This window comes from Thamnophis sirtalis, unplaced genomic scaffold, assembly GCF_051295495.1.
Source record: "Thamnophis sirtalis isolate CommonGarterSnake01/CBP01778 unplaced genomic scaffold, rThaSir2_p1.2 scaffold_12, whole genome shotgun sequence".
Taxonomy (NCBI): Eukaryota; Metazoa; Chordata; class Lepidosauria; order Squamata; family Natricidae; genus Thamnophis; species Thamnophis sirtalis.
This window is the reverse complement of record NW_028261392.1, coordinates 35,272,484-35,293,920: the sequence shown is the minus strand read 5'-3', so window position 1 is coordinate 35,293,920 and position 21,437 is coordinate 35,272,484. Positions and strand designations below refer to the sequence as shown.

The window sequence follows — 21,437 nt, the reverse complement described above, 5'->3', positions numbered from 1 at the left end:
TCAGTGCATAAGACACACACTGATTTTCAGCCTCTTTTTTGAGGAAAAAAGGTCCATCTTATACTCCGAAAAATACAGTAATCCCTTGGAGAAAAAATGGCTTTAAAGTTATCCACTGACCTTGTATGATTGATAGTGTTGTGGCCTGCCAGCTGCCAATGGAGCTAGTGACAGACCTGGACAATGAGGAGATTGCGGAGGAACTTGGGCCAGTTCTGGAGTCTGGGGAAGGCTCTGATGGATGCTCTGCATTGGAAGCAGAGATAGAACCAGGGACATCTAACATTTCCCAGCTACTGGAGAGGCAGCTGCCTCCGGAGGTGGAGATAAGTGGGGAGGAAGAACAGCTGGGACCTGTTCTAGATGTGCATAGCTATTAGAAGAGGAGAACAACTGAGGATAGGAGTTGACTCGGGAAGAAAGGCACACATGGACGTTGAATGGGCCCTCCCTGGCTGAAGAATAAATAAGAGGAAAGGGGAGTGATGCTTATAGGAGACAACAGGTCAGATGGAAGATTTGCTCATCATAGTTCTGCCAGAACTAAATTTACAGCTTTGTGGCTGGAAGCTCCCAGCCTGGCAATTATCTGAAGGAACTTGATAAGGTCTGTTACTGCAGTTAACTCTTTGAAGAACTATTGCCTGGACTTTTCAGTATATGAATGCCATTAATTCACATGAGATAAATAAAGAGGGGGTTTTCGGGATAAGGAGTCTGTTTCTTGTTTCTGCTAGGGCTGCGTCAGAATAGATGATGGACTTGCATTTCGATCTTCCTTATCCTAATTTTGCACCAGAATTCATTGACCATTTTGTATAAATAAAACATTGGTTAATAATGGCTAAGGTACTGGGCTAGAAACCAGGAGGTTGTGAATTTTAGTCCTCATTTCTGCATGAAACCCAACTGGAAAACTTTAGGGCAGTCACTCTCTCTCAACCCAACTCACCTCACAGAATTGTTGTTGTGGGGAAAATAGGTCAGGAGCATAAATATGTATGCTGCCTTGACATAAAAAAGGCAAATAAAAATAAAAATTTTCCATCTCTTAGTAGCTAGTTTCATTTTCAAAAGAAGTTGAAATGGGATTTCATCATACTTATTTGGATAGCATGCAGTTTTTACCTTTATAGTTATTAGCAATGCAATCTGAGGCAAGCACAGATGGTTGTTGCTTAACAACACAACTGATAGCAGAATCTCAGTCATTGAGTGAAATGATCAAGTGAGAGACTACATGACTGTCCACTTGATTGCTGTGCTCAATGACCACAACCCTGGCATTCCCAGTTGCACTTATTAAGCAATTGTGAAGTTAGTTAAGCAAATGAAATCCCAGATAAGGAATGCAAAGTACATCAATGGTGTGGAGAAGACCCCGGGAGGCTCACTCAAGAGCTGAAAATCTTCCCTGCTAATCCAAGCAGCATTTTCAGCCCTTGAAGGAGAGACACTTTTGTGCATCCTACACCAGGCCTCCCAGAGCCCTCTTTCACCCTCCATTCACCTTACTGCACTTCCTTTCTGCTCAGAAACTAAAAATCTTCTGTTGAAATCCAAGCAGGATTTTCAGCCCTTGAGTGATGAGAACTTTACACACAGCCTCCATCAGGCCTCCCCATTCATTCACAGAAATATATAGCATATGCATAATTATGCCTTTGTTTATACTTAAATCATTTAGACAGAGAAAAAAGTTCACTAGAAAGTTCTTAATGTACATATATCCAACTACTGATTTTCAAAACTGTAACTGTTACTTTGCTGAAAAAATGATCCAATAAATTATAGATAACTTTGATAGAAATATCAAAATTAAAGAATTATACAAAGGTATAAATGTTCAGAAATTTACTAAATAGAATTTGAACAGGGATTTATTTAATGGAAGGACAGAGATATGATGGAACAGAATATAATGGCAAACAGCAAGTATTTGCTGTTAATATTTTATATAAAAGCCTGAAAGTTTTAAAAACAAAATGGACTTAGGGAAAGTTACAAAGAACCAGCACTGGATGGAACCAATGGAGGAGCTGGCACCTGGGTCTGATGAAAGCTGGGAAGTATGGAAATCATTGAGAAAACTGTGCATAGATACAGCAAGATCCAGAGATACTCTGAACATCTGGTGGTCTCTGCTCTTTGCGATTGTGGTGACATGCAGACAACATATGTGTATATCTTTCCTTTGTGTCCTGATCAGTGCTCACTTGAGGATCTCATGGCAATGAGACAGAACACAATTAATGTTGCTAGTTTCTGGCCAAGATTTGTTTAACTTGTATATATTTTAATATTGTATTTTATATTGTATATTGTATAATATGCCCTATTTTTATTGTGATGCTTCTGACACAAATGAACAAGCAGACCTTTTACCTGATTTTCTTGCTTAAAGGCACAAAGTTGTTCCTTTAGTTTTGAATGTTCCCTAGTTAACATATCTTTCTCTCTGCAAGTCTGATTAAGTTCAGTATTAGCATCATCTAACAATTGGTGTAGTCTGCCAATATCTTGTTCATACTTGCATAATGCTTCAGTAGAATGCCTATGTAACAATTAAAAAAACACAAAATTTTCACATAAAATATTAGCAAAAAAGGACTGACATAAAATCTCTTATAATATCAATTCTACATGGATAACAATATGACAACTGTGAATACAATGTCACACTTCTCCCATAATAGAAATACTATAATTTAAAACTGGCTTCTATTTATAATTTTTAAAATCATACTTCAAATCCCTCTTTATACTGAGGAATCAAAATTACTTACATATGATAAATATTGAATCAATGAAGTTATTAAATAATAATTCTAGCATTATACATTGAGGTAATCCAAATATTTAAGTGGAAAGTGAAAATTTAGAATTCTGAATCTTACTTTGATGAATGTTCCATGCCAGAAAGAATACCTTTCAGATCTGAAATTGTCTTCTCCTTAAAAATAAATTAAAATTTCTCTTTAGTTAGTAAAAAGAATAAAACAAACAAAAACCCAGATGTTTCTTTTAATTAAAACATCTTTTCATAACCTTTATAAGACTAAGAGGGCAATAACATGTAGATTTACACAGCACATATTTTTCCACAATTATGGACTTAATAAATTGGAATCATATGTAGCTGATTTGAAAAGAAAAGAAAAAAATAGTGAATTAGAAAAAAGTGTGGTAAGGCCACACTTGGAATACTGCATTCAGTTTTGGTCACCACAATGTAAAAAAGATATGGAGACTCTAGAAAGAGTGCAGTGAAGAACAACAAAAATGATTAAGGGACTGGAAGATAAAACATATGAAGAACGGTTTTAGGAACTGGGTATGTCTAGTTTAATGAAAAGAAGGACTAAGGGACACATGATAGCAGTGTTCCAATATCTCAGGAGTTGCCACAAAGAAGAGGGAGTCAAACTGTTCTCCAAAGCATATGAGGGTAGAACAAGAAGCAATGTGTGGAAACTGGTCAAGGAGAGAAGCAACTTAGAACTGAGGAGAAATTTTCTGACAGTTAGAACAATTAATCAGTGGAACAATTTGCCTCCAGAAGTTGTGAATGCTCCAACACTGGAAGTTTCTAAGATGATGTTGGATAACCATTTGTCTGAAGTGGTGAAGGGTTTCCTGCCTAGACAGGGGGTTGGGCTAGAAGACCTCCAAGGTTCCTTCCAACTCTGTTATTCTGTTCTGTTCTATTCTATTCTTTCAAACAGAACCCAATTAAAGAAGTACTGTCATTTACAATTCAGCAAAACATGACATTTATCACAGACTTTTAAAAAATAATGCAGAAAGGGGAAATCTGGATAGTTCAAGTTGAACAGAAAAAATCTTCAAATTCAATTCTCCTTCCCTCTAAAATTGTTTAGCACTACAGAATGCCATCTGAAGTCATTCTAAGTTAGATTATTGCCAAAAAACATATTTGTTTAGGTCATGGAAAAGATTCATACAAGGACTCACAAAAGTAACAATCTTTATCTATCTAATTGGTTTGAAGAACAATTCCCAATAGTTCATATAATTAGCAATATATTTTCCTGATTAAACAAAAAAAGACAAAAAAGTTTACAAAAAGGAACATTCCATAGAATAGCTTATTCTGATGCTCCATGCCAAGTGAGACATATGTGTTTCAGGTTTTTTAACTTATATATAGAGTGAAGTAGGATTGCTATGTTTTAGATACAATAACAATAGCACTTAGACTTATATACCATTCTACAGTGCTTTACAGCCCTTTCTAAGTGATTTACAGAGTCAGCATATTGCCCCCAACAATCTAGGTCCTCATTTTACCCATCTCAGAAGGATGGAAGGATAAGTCAACCTTAAGTCTGGTGAGATTTAAAACACAAAATTGTAGGCAACTGGCAGTCAGTAGAAGTAGTCTGCAATACTGCACTCTAACCACTACACCACCTGGCTCCACAACTGAAACACAGTTGTTCTGATAGAAGTGGTTTGAATGAATGTAAGTTCGGGGAAGCTACCTTGTGACAACATATAAATATCAGTAAAGTGATGCAGGTGATGAAGAAAATGTTATGTATTGTGAATATTGAATGGTCAAGTGTATCAGTAGGATATACTGAACTGGACATCAATAACAACTGAGAGTGACTGGAAGAAAAGATAGGGCACTGATAATCCACTGGGATGTGCAGTATTGTGACATCAATGTTTGTTGAGTATAGGTAAAGCAGAGAGAGAAGCACTGCACGTTAAGTGCCGGAACAACATAGAGGTCAGCTGAAAAAAGAAGTGGAGGGAAATGACATCGGCTTTGCCCTACACGCTCTGCAAAATCTCTCCAGATTTTGTTTCATCTGAAAGCTTAAACAGCCAAAACGTTATGGTTTTGTTTCTGTTGAACAGCAGATAACTGGAAATGGGTTGGCAGGACATGCAGAAGGTGATGTGGGTTTTTTTTTAACCTGGAAGAAAACCCGAGTTCTATTTTGTGCACAGTCACTGAGAACACCTAAATTTAGAATAATCTGTAGCCCTGAATTTGTAGTATATAAAGATTTTAGGTACAGAGATTTTAATTTTAAACTAATCTTCAAATTTTGGATGTTTTCTAATAGTACAATAACTAACCAGTTTTATTTTACATTTACTGAGTACAAATAGTATTATGATGTGTTACATAAAAACTAGAAATTCTTGGCCATAGGATGGCTATTTCCAAAAAATGAGAAAAAACCTATTTTAAGAAAAGGTATACCATTTTAATACATCCTGAATAATAATGTTCTGGGAGGTAAGATAATTTTTAAATGTGTTTATAATTTAAATATAAACATATATTTTTTCAACAATCCTAAAAGTCAGCAATAATCAGAACGTTAATTCATAAACTTGCATATTAAATCAGCAGTATTCAAATATAATTGTTCCAATGTCTATTATCACTGTGTTGACATGATACTCACAGTTTTTAAAAAAATGAGTTATATGTTTTATTTTGATTGATCTACTGAAAATATATGCTTTGAAAAACAGTTTTCTAAAAATAAAGTTTTTGATAATTAACAGAACTATAAACATACAAAAACAGCATTAATCAAAACTACAGAGGCATTCACATATTTAAACTTACTTGAATGGCCAAACTTTCTTCTAATGTAAGAATTTTTTCTCTTTTATCTTCCAGAAGATCTTGTAAAGAATCCTTTTCTGCCTCCATCTCATTTATTGTATCTTTAAGAGTACAAATATGTCCTTGTTGCTCCAGGCTTTCTTTTGAAAGTTGTTCTGAAAACAAAATAATAAACCAATTTATCAACCAATTTAATATACAGGCTGATCAAGCAAAGCTCTGAATAATACATTTCACCTGGCCTGGGTGAGATGGGGGACATCAAGATGGTTTCTATGCACATAATAAAATAATTCAATCACATGATTGCTATTTTGATTTTTTTGACAGTTCCCATTCCCCTAGGAATGCTTCTGTATAAAACCAAAATGTTTATGTGGAAGCTATAGTTTGGTGGTACAGGCAGTCCTAAATTTATGACTAGTCATTCAGCAACTGTTTGAAATTACAATTGTACTGACAACCTGTGCTTAAAGTTACAGGCAATACAGCACACACACACCCATCATCACACAATCAAAATTCAGGCACTTGGCAGTCCGCCCGTACTTACCACTGCAAATACAGATTCCCCCTCTATCTCCTCTACCAAGCTACATAACCCTATGCTATTTCAGCCAGCTGCCATTATCCCCAGACCTCTACTTCAGCCCTTGCAGCACCTTTGCCACTGAAAAGTGCTGCCTCAAGACCCACACCCCAAAACTTGAGAAAGGATGGTAATGGCTCAAAAGATTATTTAACTCTTCGCCCAACAAAAATCAGAACAATCATGGAAACAATTAGGTTAGCAGTTTAGAACACTTGGAATATCCAATTTATAGGTATAAATGTAAATTACTGATATTGCTATTACTGAATAGAAGGAACTATTAAAGAAATGTCTTTTCATAAAAATTACATGAAAATTACTATTCAAATACACACACTTCTTAAAATCTACTGTGAGAATCATTCAGTCTAAACATACAATATATGACATCTTCAAATTTAAGAGTCAAAAGGTAAAATAACCTTCCTCAACTTGGATCCTTGAGTTGCAATAATATTATAATCCCAGAATTCCTAGGCAGCTTTCTCATGCTGAGAATTCTGACTAGGGATTATGTAAACTGTGTTTTGAATACCATAAGACTTAATATAAATCAATTGAAATTTGCTTTTGTGGTTGGAAATTTTACCATCACTAAATCAGTCGGAATAGAGCTGGAAGGGACCTGGGAGGTCTTCTAGTTCAACCCCCTGTTCAACCAGTACACCCAATAGTATCATTTTAGATAGGTGTCTATCCATTCTTTTCTTTAAAACATACAGTGATGTAGCTCCTACAACCTCTAAAGGCAAACTGCTCCACTGGTTAATTGTCCTCATTATTAGGAAGTTTTTCCTTAAATCCAGGTTGCTTCTCTCCTTGATTAGTTTCCAACTAATTTCTTTTCTTTTCTTGCCTTCTGGTGGTTTGGGAAATAAGTTGACCCCTTCTTCATGGCAGTCCCTCAAATACTGGAATAGTGTTATCATGTCACCCCTAGTCCTTCTTTTCTGTAGACTTAATACTCAATTCCTGCAACCGTTCATGTGTTGTTTCCAAGCCTTTAATCATCTTAACTGGTCTTCTTTGCACTTTTTTGAAAGTCTCAAGATTTTTTTTGTAATGTGGTGACCAAAATTGGATGCAGTGCATATGCAGTATAAATATATTTGCATTCTACCTACCTCTTATTCCCTTTTCCTAGAAGTTCTTAAATGAATATCTAACTGTTAAGTGAGAAAACACATTTTTATAAGGACATATTATAAATAATGGCAACCACTTTTGGTTAAAATGTGGTAACAGATAAATAAATAAATAATAAAAATCACAGCACTTTTACAATAAAAACTAGTTCTATTGAAAAATGTCTCTTCTTACCATAGGAAAATCATAAAAGAAGTATGAAAAACAAATATTTATTATTTTAATAAAATTGTATTTATTTAGGTTTTGAGATGATATGAAGAACGGGCATGAGCCCATGTTATTAGTTGTTTTCTGAATTGTATGTTTGTTAATAGCTAAATAGCTAATTATGTAAACTTTTCTGGTGTTTTCATCAATAGAATCTAAGCAGCTAACAAAAAAGTACATAACATCTGCAACAAAATGATAAATCTCAACAAAATATATAAACATAATCCAACATTTAATAATAGTAATAACAACAACCATCATACATCTCTAAGGAGAATTGAATATTGGCTTGTAGTTGCTCAACACAGCAAAATCCAAGGCCAGCTCCTTGTGGATCTGGCACCTCTACCTCCCATCAGTCGGCCTGGAGATAACTTTCTCCTTGGCCATCTGCACTAGTCAGATGGGGCAAGAACCAAGCCTCCCAATGACAGAGCTCACCTCACCAATGATTGTCAACTTCCTCAGGATCAATTTTTTCCTAGGTGACAACATAAGATATTGCCCCCATCAATTCTTTGGACTTTACCCGGAGAGCTTCCTACTTCAAATGAGAGTGAATAAGATGATCAACTAACATATTTCATTAGCAACTTAATAATTCTTTAACAATGTTTTCATAATATGCTGAACGCTTTATGATGGTTATTATTAATTTATGGTGTTTAATTTGTTTGATGTCTTATTCTTTTTATTGTGAGAAATTTCTGTACCATCTGTATAGAATCCATCAATAAAATGAATCAATGTTATTTCAAGGGTTTTAAAGCAACATTCTTAGTAAAAGAATTTACAATTCATATATAATAAAAGTGACATGTTTAAAACTAAAAACAAGTTTTTATTTTAAAATGTTATTTACCATTTTTTTCATACCAATTTTTTTGGTACATACCAAATTGTACCAATATACATACCAATTTTTCCCTCCAAACACATATTTTTCTCTTGAGTAAGTTGTAATTCATGTTTTTTCTTTGAAAGTTGTCGTTCTGCCTCTGTAAAGTTATGTTCTATCTTTTCATTCAGTATGCTGAAAATTAACAAAAAGGCATTTAAATTAATCTTTGCAGTACCCATAAGCAGTATGAGCAGTACCCATAAAAACAACTTAGTGATAATGACTATATCATTGCTTGCAACAGAATAAATAGTTTCAGACATAATCATGTTTATAATATCATTTAGACATTACTGTTGTAAAGTATTAGTAATAGATTCAGGCTTTTTACCAGAACCGTGACTGGATGATGCTATAAATTGATAGTATATATTGCCACAAATGTCTAAAAAAGGGAATCATCCTTAACATTCAAGTCATCTATTTTCTTTACCTTAGTGAAGTGTTAGCTGCTTTCTGTCTGCCAAGTTCATTTTCAGAATCTGATGCCCTTCTTCCCAATATTTTCATCTCCCTTTCTATAGACTCAATAGCATCCTTCAACAGTTCTATTTTCGATAGTTGTTCTAATCGTTCATTGTCAAGCTGATAAAGAATCATTAAGAATTACAGACAGTTATTTCACTTTCATCTGATTACTTCAAATTTTGCATTCCCAATTTTCTATAGAAAGAAAAGTCTTTTTGTAGAGTAACAAACTAATTTCCTCTAAAAGCAGTCTTCCTATCAAAATAGGAATATGCTTTTACGATAAACATTGAGGACTAATATGTATCAGAAAAAGGCCCTTGCAATGTATTACTATAAGCTATGGGTAGAATATTTGGCCAATTATTCTGCTGGTAGTTTCCACAACAGTATAAGTATTATTCTGGCATTTATTCCTCAGTTTCTCCATCAGTTGTAGATGATGATATCTAGAGTGAAGGAACTTCACAACAGTTGAAAAAGAGTACTCCAAAGATCTGCTGTGAGTTGTAGATTTCTGTCAGAAATCAAACAGATTATCCAAGCTATTATTCTGTAAACCTTGTTGAACTCACATACAGACTCAGAAAACACGCCATGGCAAAGAATGAAATGGACTGATGGTATGCAGGCTTTTCACATATGGCAGATCACCATAAAGTGCAAATAAACTGTTCCAAGGCCCTTATGTGGAGGGGAGAGGCTTTCCATGGCAATATATAAGCCATAGAAAAGAGGATAAGGACTTTGGGGCTGGTCCCATGACAAGAGTTGGAACATTTCTTTCCTTAGTTCTGTCTGCTCCCAGGAAAAGGGGAGTGTAATGGCAATAGATTCACTAAAATAATCTAAGCCTATAAATAAGAATACTATTTTTGCTGAACACAGCTTCCAAAGTTTCACTAGAGTGGAGGCAATCTTTTAAGGACAGGATGGAAGCTGAGGGAAAGGTCTGAATTCTGCAAAGCTTCCTTGATGGTCAATAGCTCCTTGTTAAAAACATTAGCTTATCTCCAATAATAGTATTATCTCCAATAATGCTGATAAAGGATATGCAGGGAAGAAAACTACCCAAATCTCTTGAGCAGTTTTTTTTTTACAAACACAACTGCAAGGTGAACTCAAAGCTACACAGAGAAAAGAAGTATGACAGAGAATAGAAGAAGTGCATGCCTCTTGGAAATGAAAAAAGGTTTGCTGAGCTTCAGAATTTCACTTAAAGGATTGCCTTTCTGGTAGGATGCTCAATAGTGTAAAGTGCAGAATTAGGAATAAATACATATATAATCAATATACTGGCAAAACCAAGAGGTTCTTTTCCAGTCTGAACTACATTATCCACAAGTTCAACCACACAATAACCAAAGGGAGCTAAATATTTACATTTCATACAAATTCATACAAGTTGTTGAATGATTACATAGTTGCCAAGTCTAGCCTGAGAATTGCTGTCTCTTATTTTGTTATGTTAGCCTTAACCCCTGATGATTGCCTGAGTAAGTACATATATTTTTCTTGGCAAAGTCTTTGGAAGTGGTTTGCCATGTGTTCAGGCTGAAACTAATCAGTTTCCATGTCTAAGGCAGGAATAAAACTTGGACCCACCCCCACTCCTAGTCCAGTGTTTGAAACATTAGAATTGGCTTAAAGCGGTTGGCTTACTTGTCATAATTAATGAAGCTGTACAAAAAGGCATTTCAATATATCTTATCAAGTTGTTATATTCATACATTTTAGCTACTGATAAGTGTAACATTTATCAATATATTTCAAGAACATCTTTCTTACGCTTTGAATATTTAATTCCAGTTCCTCAATTCTATGTTCCAGGTGAGCCTTTTCATTCAATGCAGTGTCTTGAGCAATCTACATCAAACAAAAACCATTTTAATTATTTTTTAGTGTCCTAAATTTTAATTTAGTAGATTGAATATTTGGGAATATGAATTAATATGCATATGCTACTTAAATGAGTTTAGATAAAAAAACCAAACCTTTAACCTCTCTCTCAAGCTATCACGTTCAGCGGCCATTCTTCGAAAATCAGAAATGGCTGCATCCCTTTCTGTTTCCACACGTCTCAAGACAGCCTGAACAGTCACTGCAGTTGTAGAAGCTTTGGGGATTTTCATAAGTTCTTTTCTTTGTTGATTTACTTCTTCCTGTGCCTGGTGTTTAAAATTAATAATGATGCATGGATCTATTTGTGCTAAATATTTACTGAATATTTAACTTATTAACAGATCTGATCCTAGACATTTGGTGGTTGAGATGAAAACTAAAACCCTTCCTCATAATTTGTACATAATTTGACTTAAGAGATAATTGATTTTTTTTCTTTAATAATGGTAATAGAACAACTTCTGCCATTAACAAGGACTAGCAAATTTAGGAGATTCAGGGAGAAATGTACCAACAGCTTTGTTCTTCAGCATTATCTGTTCCCTTCTAGGATTTATAACATTGGGCAGTGTTGGCAAATCTTTTAGGCACCGAGTGCCGAAACAGGAGCATGCACAAACTTTTTCGGCACCGAGTGCTGAAACGGGAGTGTGCGCATGTGCACATCGGAAACCAGAAAAGCAGATGAAATTCTGGTTTTCGGCACACTCTTCTGGTTTCTGGTGCACATGAGCACGCAAAGACCAGCTATCCAGTGAGCATGTCCCGGTTCCACCTTGTCTTTCAGGAGTCCTCATGCCTCCCTGCCTACCCCCTGGTCATTGTAGGGGGGTGGGACATTCCCACCAATGACCCAGTTCCGCAGCCCGGGACAGGGATAGAAATTTGGACGGGGAAAGCCGTCTTTCTCCACTGGAAAGCCGGAGCCTCTTCCTGGCTTCAGAGGTAAGGGACGTCGGTGTTCCTGGGGCTCAGCTTGAGGGGCCAGCAGGCGGGAAAGCCAGCACAGATAGTCCCCCCTCTTATACCTCAGTACTCTACATCCCCATACAAGACAAATATGGAGGTAAAGGTCCAATAAAAGGAATATAATTTACAAAACTTGTTTCCTTTATACAAAAAAAATCAAACCATCAAAAGACTAGAAGAGCAACACAGTTTAACAAGTTGGTTAAAATATAAAGCTCCAGAGATATAGTCCGAAATGTAGGGAAAGTTATTGACAATTCAAACCTTTAATACCATCTATCTTAGGGGAAGGCAAAACCTATAAGGCTATTTAAGATTAACCTAAATATTTAGAAGAATTTTATAATATATTGGAATTTATATAATCCCTTGTAATATAACAAAAAATGTTTTTATCAAAATGCTTTATCAAAAAATTACCTGATCATAAAGACAAACAGCTTTGTCTCTTTCTGCCATGAGAACTTTAATATTGCCCTGGAGTTCTGTTATATGACGTTGATATTTTTCCAGCATTGTCTTAAATTCATCACGTTCTATCAAAATTTGTAGACATTCTTTATCACTCTGCTTTCCCTAAATGTTTAATGGAGACAAAATGCCCATTTTCATATATACAAAATTTATTGCAAGATTCTATATTAACATTTTGAAATTATTTTTTGGGGAAGGGAGAATACATAAATTTAATTTGCAATATTCTGAATTTCAAACTATTTGAACAGTTTATTAGTTTCATAATGTTAGGTCACCTGAAAGCTGAATTCCACACTCTCACAAATGTATTAATCTCCAACGGATTCCAAAGAAAAACAATTACCAGCCTAATCCAAAGGGAGACTCCCCCCAAGAACCGAGACACAGAACAGGACAACGGCATCGCCCTCCTCCCTTACAACAAAGGCAGCACAGATAAACTCAGCAAAATTCTCCACAAGCACAATAGCAAGACAGCCTTCAGCACTGACCCAAAAATAGCCAACATCTTAAGAAATCCCCAAAACAAGATCCAGCTAGAAAACCAAGGAGTCTACGAAATACCATGCAAAATCTGCCCTGCCACATACATTGGACAAACTAATAAATGCACACAATCAGAAAAAAAGAAAAAACTTCCTCCCTTTTCCAGCACCTTAAAACAACAGGACATGAAACTGATTTTGAAGGAACCAAATTAATCTCAAAAACAGAACACTTCAACACGACAATAATTGTGGAAACCATCGAAATAGAGAAACACCTCCACAACATGAATAACGTGACAATACCTCCCATCTACCAGACATCTGGAAACCAGCCCTAGTCAACAAACGAACCCCACTCAGCACCCAGGTCGTTACAACACAAAGGATCAACGGACACACAGCCAGCACCTCAGCCACACAGGATGATACGAAACAGCCAACCAATCTACAAACATCAACTCCATCTACCAATCAGGATGCAACTACACAGCCAATCAACCCACTTACAGCAACAAAGCCAGCACTCCACACACCTCCACCAAGATTTATAGAAAGATGACAGCTCCAACCACGCCTTACTCGCACAAGCATGAAACCAAAAACACCAGCCTGAAGATGGCGAGTGGGACCTTGCCAAAACGTTGCCAAGACAATCTCAATCTTACACGGGAAAAGACCCGAATACGACAAGACCAGCATACCTACACCCATGAAAATCTACGAACACAGACACACACAAAAAACACACACACATGTATACATATACATACACATATACATATATATATATACACACACACATACACATACATATACACATATACACACACATACCCCACCAAGATTTATAGAAAGACGGCAGCCCCGATCACACTTTAAGCCCAAAACCCAGCCTGAAGATGGCAAGTGAGACCTTGCTGAAGCGTTGCCAAGACAATCTCAATCTTACATGGGAAAAGACCCGAATACAACAAGACTAATATATCTATCTATCTATCTATCTATCTATCTATCTATCTATCTATCTATCTATCTATCTATCTATCATCTATCTATCTATCTATCTATCTATCTATCTATCTATCTATCTATCTATCTATAGTAGTATATAGTATACTACTAGCTAGTAGCTAGAGCTAAATAGCTTGAAATAGATCTATACTAGTCTCCCTTTACTTATTTATTTATTTATTTATCTATCTATCTATTCCCATTAGCACAATAATTCTCTTGCTAAACCATCACAAATCAATCATTGCAATACAGCCAACTATGGTTAAAGAGAGTAAGTAAATTCTTACTACTTAGGTAAATAGGATAGCTAAATTTTGTATATATTGGGATGGAAATTGGAAGCTAAGCCTGATCTGGGTATGCCATCAGAGAATTCCATAGTTCTATAACAAATTGAAGAAGCAAATTTAAATATTATGTCTCAGAAGAAGGTAGTGACAAACCATATCAATAGTGTTGCCAAGAAAACTATATAGATATATCCTCCAGCTTATCAAAATTCAAGTGAGCCAAGGTGGCGCAGTGGTTAAATACAGCACTGCAGGCTACTGCTAGATCAGCAGTTCAGCGGTTCAAATCTCACCGGCTCAGGGTTGACTCAGCCTTCCATCCTTCCGAGGTGGGTAAAATGAGGACCCAGATTGTTGGGGGCAATATGCTGACTCTCTGTAAACCGCTTAGAGAGGGCTGAAAGCCCTATGAAGCGGTATATAAGTCTACTGCTATTGAAGATTTTACATTATTATATAAATTAAATGCATACATTCTGTATTTTCAGAAAATAAAAATATATACCTGAATTGGGGAGGAAATTTTTGTAATCGAACAAGACGGGCTGCGTTTAGGACTTGTACTTCGATACATCTTCTTCAATTTTTCTACTTCAGATTTATAATAATCTTTCTCTTCTTCTACTGTTTTTACAAAACTGTTGAGCTTTCCGTCTGACTTTTCAACATCCAGGGTCGCCTTTTATGTAAACGTGAAAATGCACAATTACTAAATCCCATGTTTAAAGTTTTATAGAAATTCTGTTCATAAGAATCTAAGTATTTTATTTACTTTTAATTCAAAGTTGTCATATTATATTCTTTTCTGAAAAAATTATTAGTTCTATGAATTTGTTAAGTAAAGGTTGGCAAGAGAAAAAAATCCATTGACTGTTAAATAATGAATGCTATTATTTAACCTAAAAATTTAACAGAATCGATTACATGTATCTTTTCAAATTGAAGAATGAAGTTTAGATGAAGTTCAAATCTACTAACCCATGTATGGTTGTAGCATTTTTATTATGCCTCCTATCTTCTTTACTACCCCCTTATTGGGATGATGATGATCATCATCATCATTATGAAGTTCATTGAGAGCTTCCGCACAAGAGACAAATTCCTTGTGTATCTAATTATATTTGGCCAAATAAAGTATTCTATTTTATTCTGTTCTGTTCTTTTCATATGAATTTCCCAGGAAAATTTGCTAAAAAGCCCTGGTAGTCATAAAATAGAAAGTTTGGAACACAGACATTATTACTTGTATAAATTACTTAAGATGTATATCATTTACTATTTCGCCCATGTTGTGTGACTTTTATATTTCATTCTCTCATGTTCTTCCAGCAAGGCCAGACTTTGAATCTGGAATTCCTCTTGGACACCCACTCTTAGATGGATGTCTTCATTCAATTTGAGCTGGTGTATTAACTGCAGCTTAATCTGGATGCACTGAAGCAAGTCACGTATGCCCTTCTCATTTCTCATTTGTATTATTATATTACAATTCATTCTACACAAGCCTACCCTTAAAGATCACCCAGAAACTTCAGTGATCCAGAATCATAAATAATTTTAAATGCTTTAAACTTAGATAACATTTTCTCAAAAAAAAAAAAAAAAAAAATGGCAACAAAGTCTCTGGTACTCCAATGTAAAGTCTGGCATGGTCCTAAACCAAAAAGATTGACCATCCTGATTTTAGGCCTTTGCCCCTATTTTTATTTTATTCAGTGCTCTGGTGTTTCTCTTGTATTTTACCTGGTCTTTTAGCATTTTTACTATTATATCATATTTATAGTTTTTATCTATAGTTCATGAAGTAATTTTATTCTCTTTAATTAGTTATTGTGGAGTTTGTGCTTATAAGTCTATAATATTCATAGGTATACAGTACCTTAAACTTTTTTTAGTGAAATAATTTAAATGTCAAGTAAAATAAATATCCAATTTAAAACAAGTGAAATAATATACACTAGCAAAGGAAACATACAAAAAACTTACAGATTTAAGAATGCTGACCGTATGTTCCAATTTTTTAATAGTATTTTGTTGGAATTTAATCTGAGACTAGAAAGAAAAAATATTTAAGTATTTACATGACAATATAATAATATATTTCAATTATTCCATAAAATAAACTGAAATAGCAATATGGCTATGGTGAAATACCAGATATGTAACAAAGATAGAAATAATGGTCTCACTTCTCTCATCTTGCAGAAATCACATATTTATATCTTTCATTAAAAAGCAATCACTCCATGTAAAACTATGCATGCACATGTTAAATCATGGATACAATAATCTTACAATGTAATTAGAACAATACAGATACTCTCTGTTTATGAGAGCATTTAGGACCAGACAACCAAGAAATCACTTAGCAATGACAATCCCAGTTGCTATTGTAACCCAGGAAAAAGTGGGAATCAGATAAGGAATATGGTGGGAATAGGAGATACTACAGATATGCAATGCTGAATGGGAGTGGATTGGTAGGGTCTACAAGCAGTTTGGTGGAGGAGGTTGAGGGTAGGTCAGCAGAGACTGTGGGAGGGCCAGCAAGAAGTATAGGCAAATGTGGTGATGGCAGATGTGCTGGTGAAGGGCACAGAAAAAGTGCTGGGGAATGTAGGTGGGGCAGTGGACAGGGGGTGATATGAAGTAAAAAAATTATGGGATCCTGTGATGTGGCTTGTTGCAACACTGTAATTGTGAACTGGGCACCTAAGTGTCTGGCTCATGATCATGGGAACACAGGAGCACTTCTACAGCTGGATCCTTGAAAAACAGTTATAACATAATTTTTTCAGCACTGACATGGTCCCTGAATGAATGGATATGTCAAAGATTATCTGTAATGTTGTGTTTACTGCATTTTTTCTTCCAGTTTCTCCATTAGTTAAAACAAACAATGTAACATGTACTATAACTGCACTGCATATATAAAACATTTCATGTAATAAATCAAGTACCTTGGCTTCTGAAAGTTCCTGGCCAGCACTATCAAGTACAAACTCTCTTTCTTTTTCCAGTTGTTCAGCTATCTTATCTACATGAGCAAGTTCTTTACAAAGATATTCATTCTCACTGGTCAAACTGTCCACTTGGGTTGTTACTTTATCTTTACTGTTAAGTATTTTCCTAACATGCTTCTCCAAATCAAGATTTTCTGTTTTTAGATGTTCAATCTGGTGAGACAAACACATTTATCTATTTTTTTAAATCACAGAAACAATTGTATTAATATATTAGATGAAATAAAACTTTGCATTCCATTATTTTCACTTACTAATATCTATAAAGCATTTTGAGTCAGCCATCAGCTATGGGATTATTTTGATTGCTGCTAAATACAAAACATTGAAAACAGGCAAGAAGAGTCATTAATAAATCTGTGTTCCCTCTAACCAATCAACCACAGAGAATACAAAATACAATTCGGCTACTAGCTTAACTTTGTGCTGAAACAAAACTCTCCCTAGTCCCTCCAAATACAAAGAAAAAATATCTCACTATTTGGCAAACAACCAAGTTGCTGATATAAGAGAATGCTACCTGCATCAATGTATCATTTTTTTCTGCAAGTACATTCTCAATTAAACACTACACTAAGGGAATTACACTACAATTTTGCAACCCACCACTTTTTGCATCAGGAGATGGGGCAAAACAAAGTACTTAAAGTAAGAAGAGTTCAGTTCATGCTGTATATGTAGGCTAGAAAACCAGCTCAGGCCATTTTCTACTGGTACTTGTGAAATAGCCTAGGCCCTAGACTACATTAATTACATTTTGCTCCCTGTAAAATGTATTAAGCAAGCTCTCAGGGAAGGAAGTGGGAGGTGGGATGCGATAGGTTGAATAGGAAAACAGCCCATTTTCAAATCCACATAGAACTAGCATTACAAATAGCTATGTTTTTGCAATTTGAGCTAAACATAAAGAAAGAATATGGGAAAAGCTTCACAATATTGATTTATTGGATAACAAAAATGCCACATATAGCCCTAAGTAAAAAAGGAGTTTTCAGAATTGGGCTATGGTCAGAATTAAATTTTCTGAAGTTAAACACCAAGGTATTAGGTTAGTGGGTAAATTAATTGAAATGTTCAAAGATATATTTTAAGAAAGAGTTTACTTCCATTTGTTTTCTGAAACTCCAAATTTAGACTAAACTATCTGATCTCCATAGCTTGCTCTCCCCTTTGTTCTGAAAGGAATAGATGAGATTATTTATATTATGAATATAATTCACATGTCTAGTGATAGAATGGTTTTAACCTTCTAGCTCAGTAGTTCCCAAAGTGGGTGGTACTGCCCCCTGGGGGGGCGGTGGGATGACTTAGGGGACGCTGAGGCAAGGGGTCAGCAGGAGGGTGCTAAGAGGCAAGGAAGGTGGCAGAGGAGTGCTGGAGGTGGCCCCCTCGCAGAGTGCAATTCTGCCTGGGGCTCTGTTGGCGCCAGTCAGCTGAGCACTTCTGGCAGGGGTGAAATTCAGTCTAACATCCCAAAGACTGGAAGGATTTTTTGCTTGCTCGCTCATTCAAGAGCATACAAGCATGTCAGGCCAGGGGGAGGGCAAGGCGGGGGCAGAGAAAGAAGAGAAGAGCCTTTTGCCTGCATTTCTCCTCTGATACGACTCTGCGTGTGCTGTGCACGGAGAAGACATGTGGGACTCAATGCGGATGACCTTGGGCCTGTATTTCAGGGATAGGGAATTGGCGCTGCCTTACGCAGCGAATCCGATGTCACTGCACAAGAACGCTCGCCTGCCTGCCTGTCCCACTTTTATAAATGGCTTTACTTCTGACTCCCTTTCTGGCGCTGCGCTGCAAGCTGCCTCTGCAAGAATTGCGCTACGGCGCGCCTGTGCACTGGAGCCACCTCCCCAATCCCTCTTGCACCCGCTCCACACGGACGCACCACTCTCACCTATCTTTACCCCTCCCACCTTAGAAATGCAACACAGGTAAACATGTGGCAGGGGAGGAGAGAGGCTAGCCCCCCTCTGCCTCCTCGCTCCTTTCATAGAGGTGGCCTTAAAAAGTGAGGAGTGGGAGGCAGGGCACTTGTGGTGGTTTCTCAAACTTTGAGTTGCAAAGTAATCTCATTGAAGGCTGAAATATAGGGGAGGTTGTGGAAAAGGAATAAGCATTTCCAACATATACTGTTTTTTAAAAAAGTAAATAAAAATGGTCTAATTACTGTCTAAAGTTGGATATTGTCACATACAGGAAAAAGCAAAGCAAAACAAAATTATGATAGAACAATGTCCCATATTAGAAGAAAATGCTGTCTAAATGTTCCAGTATGCCAAACAAGATGTTTTATAACCAAATGGAGCCAAAACAGTTTTTTTTTAATGAAGTGCCCTTCCTATCTTGATATTTATGCACAGTGAGACCTTTGTCACAGATAAATCTGGATAATGGCATCACTCTTATGTTGTATGAGTATACATGAGCTGCAAGGCTTGTATTTTGCCATAGAATCATCTACAGTTCCATAAGTACTACTAGTGTTTTGACCAGCTGCTGGGCACCAATATATTGAGGAATACAGAAAGACTGATCACATGGAGCAGTGTAATGAGCATTTCTGAAATGGCAGATACCATAGAGCAAAGTCTTTTTCCTTCTCTACCCCCACCCCACCCTGTTATTTTGAAAAAAAAAACCAAAAGGCAGCAGTGTGTGTGTGAATGATCAAGCATGTACTGTATTACACAGAATTTATTGAACAGTGAAGTAGTTACTAAATTTTACTGAGTTTACTAAGTTACTAGTTACTAAGGTTCTTGATAAATGACTATCAGACTTTGAAAACCTGGTATCACTGGATCATGTTCAACAATTTTGTTGAATTAACATTAACTAAAATGTTTTTAAATTGGATTTTGAATAAATGTGCAATTAATTGTTACAGTTTTGAATTTTACTGTTACTATCTTCCTTCTGTCGTGCAAACCACCCAGTCACATGATCCCCCAGCCACGCCCACCAAGCCACACCCACAGAACCGGTAATAAAAAAAATTAAATTCCACCACTGGGTAGGGGGCACTGAGGATCAGTTTGTAGCATCAAGGGGGCGGTGGACTGAAAAAGTTTGGGAACCACTGCTCTAGCTTAAAGCCCAATATCATTGATTTTTTTTCTATGGCTCTTGACACATTCTGAATCTCTATTGGACACCTCAGAGGTCTCAGTACTAGGCAGTTTTTATTTTGGGATAATGTGGGTCATCTGTCATTTATGAAGTAGCAAAGAGAAACAGACTAAAAGTAGCAAAACTAGGTTTAGTGCTAAGATTTGAATAATATCTCTAAGTAATAAATTCTTGCCAACATTATACACTATACTGTTTAGAAAACCTACTTTGGAGAGATACTGAAGGTTCAAGCTAGTGGATCCTGCACCTGTGGGAAAAACACTAGGATGATGATGAGTGTAGGTTTAAGCTATATTTGATCTTTATGTTAAAAGCAGGGTCACTAAGTTAATTAGCACAAAGTAAAGGAACACGGACATTTATCCCGCGTAAAGAGCAGGAAATATTTAAATTCTACCAAATTTTCTCCCAGAAAACTATTTGATTTATACGGATTTTTCTCCAAGGACTTCAAAGCTGTGTTTTATTATCAGCAAGTTCAGTTATGCTATAAGATGCATGGTAACTTAAGTTATAAATGTGGAGTCCAAATGAGAATATAATTTTTAAATTCTGTCCTACTAAATGTATACCAAATTTGATATCTTCTTTCCAGAACTAAAACAATTGAACATAGGCTACTACTCAGATGACACACTAAGCTGTCTAGTAACTTCAGTATATCTGAAAATTATCTATGGCTTCCCAGTGAGGAGATCACATTAGGAAAGTTGATTCTCTGCTACTAATACTGTTAGGTTTAAGAACACTCAAAACACAATAAATGATATATCATCTAATAATAATGATAATAATATAAATTCCTGTTGTAGCTATCATCCATTTGCATATAGGCAGTCTTGTAATCAACAACCTACATTAGGTTTTACACTTACTTTCTTAGTGACAAGCACAATCTTTATCTTTTTCTAAATAAACCTCAACCTTGTTTTGCCATGAGGACTGAATTCAGGCTGACAAGAACTAAAAAGTCTTAATACATCTAGGCGGTTAGCTTCTCTCTATAATATCCATAAGTAAATGAGCTTACTCTTCTGGAGACACACAGTAAGAGACCATCAGTATAAGAGGCACTAAGTCATAATGACAAAATGTCATCACTGATCCCAGCCCATGATCTTGTCCCTTCATCTCTATGGAGAATACATAACCATTTTCTCACATTACAGCAATCTAATCAAATTATATCAGTGGAAGTTTAT

At 35.9% G+C, this 21,437-nt stretch overlaps 1 protein-coding gene across 5 annotated transcripts in view; it reads right to left on the bottom strand.

Annotated features, from left to right (window-relative positions):
* Positions 1-21,437, bottom strand: part of TSGA10 (testis specific 10) — a 43,040-nt gene that overhangs the window by 17,686 nt on the left and 3,917 nt on the right. For 4 of the 5 annotated variants that reach the window (XM_087726632.1, XM_087726633.1, XM_087726635.1 and 1 more), the window contains exons 3-13: positions 17,038-17,253; positions 16,064-16,129; positions 14,583-14,756; positions 12,229-12,384; positions 10,932-11,105; positions 10,726-10,803; positions 8,903-9,054; positions 8,486-8,601; positions 5,618-5,772; positions 2,898-2,953; positions 2,386-2,554 (exon numbers count right to left, since the gene is read on the bottom strand). In XM_087726632.1, coding sequence (XP_087582758.1) covers positions 2,386-2,554; positions 2,898-2,953; positions 5,618-5,772; positions 8,486-8,601; positions 8,903-9,054; positions 10,726-10,803; positions 10,932-11,105; positions 12,229-12,384; positions 14,583-14,756; positions 16,064-16,129; positions 17,038-17,253 — 1,512 coding nt within the window. The remainder of the gene's footprint in view (positions 1-2,385; positions 2,555-2,897; positions 2,954-5,617; positions 5,773-8,485; positions 8,602-8,902; positions 9,055-10,725; positions 10,804-10,931; positions 11,106-12,228; positions 12,385-14,582; positions 14,757-16,063; positions 16,130-17,037; positions 17,254-21,437) is intronic. The other variant, XM_087726634.1, reaches the window with a different exon arrangement.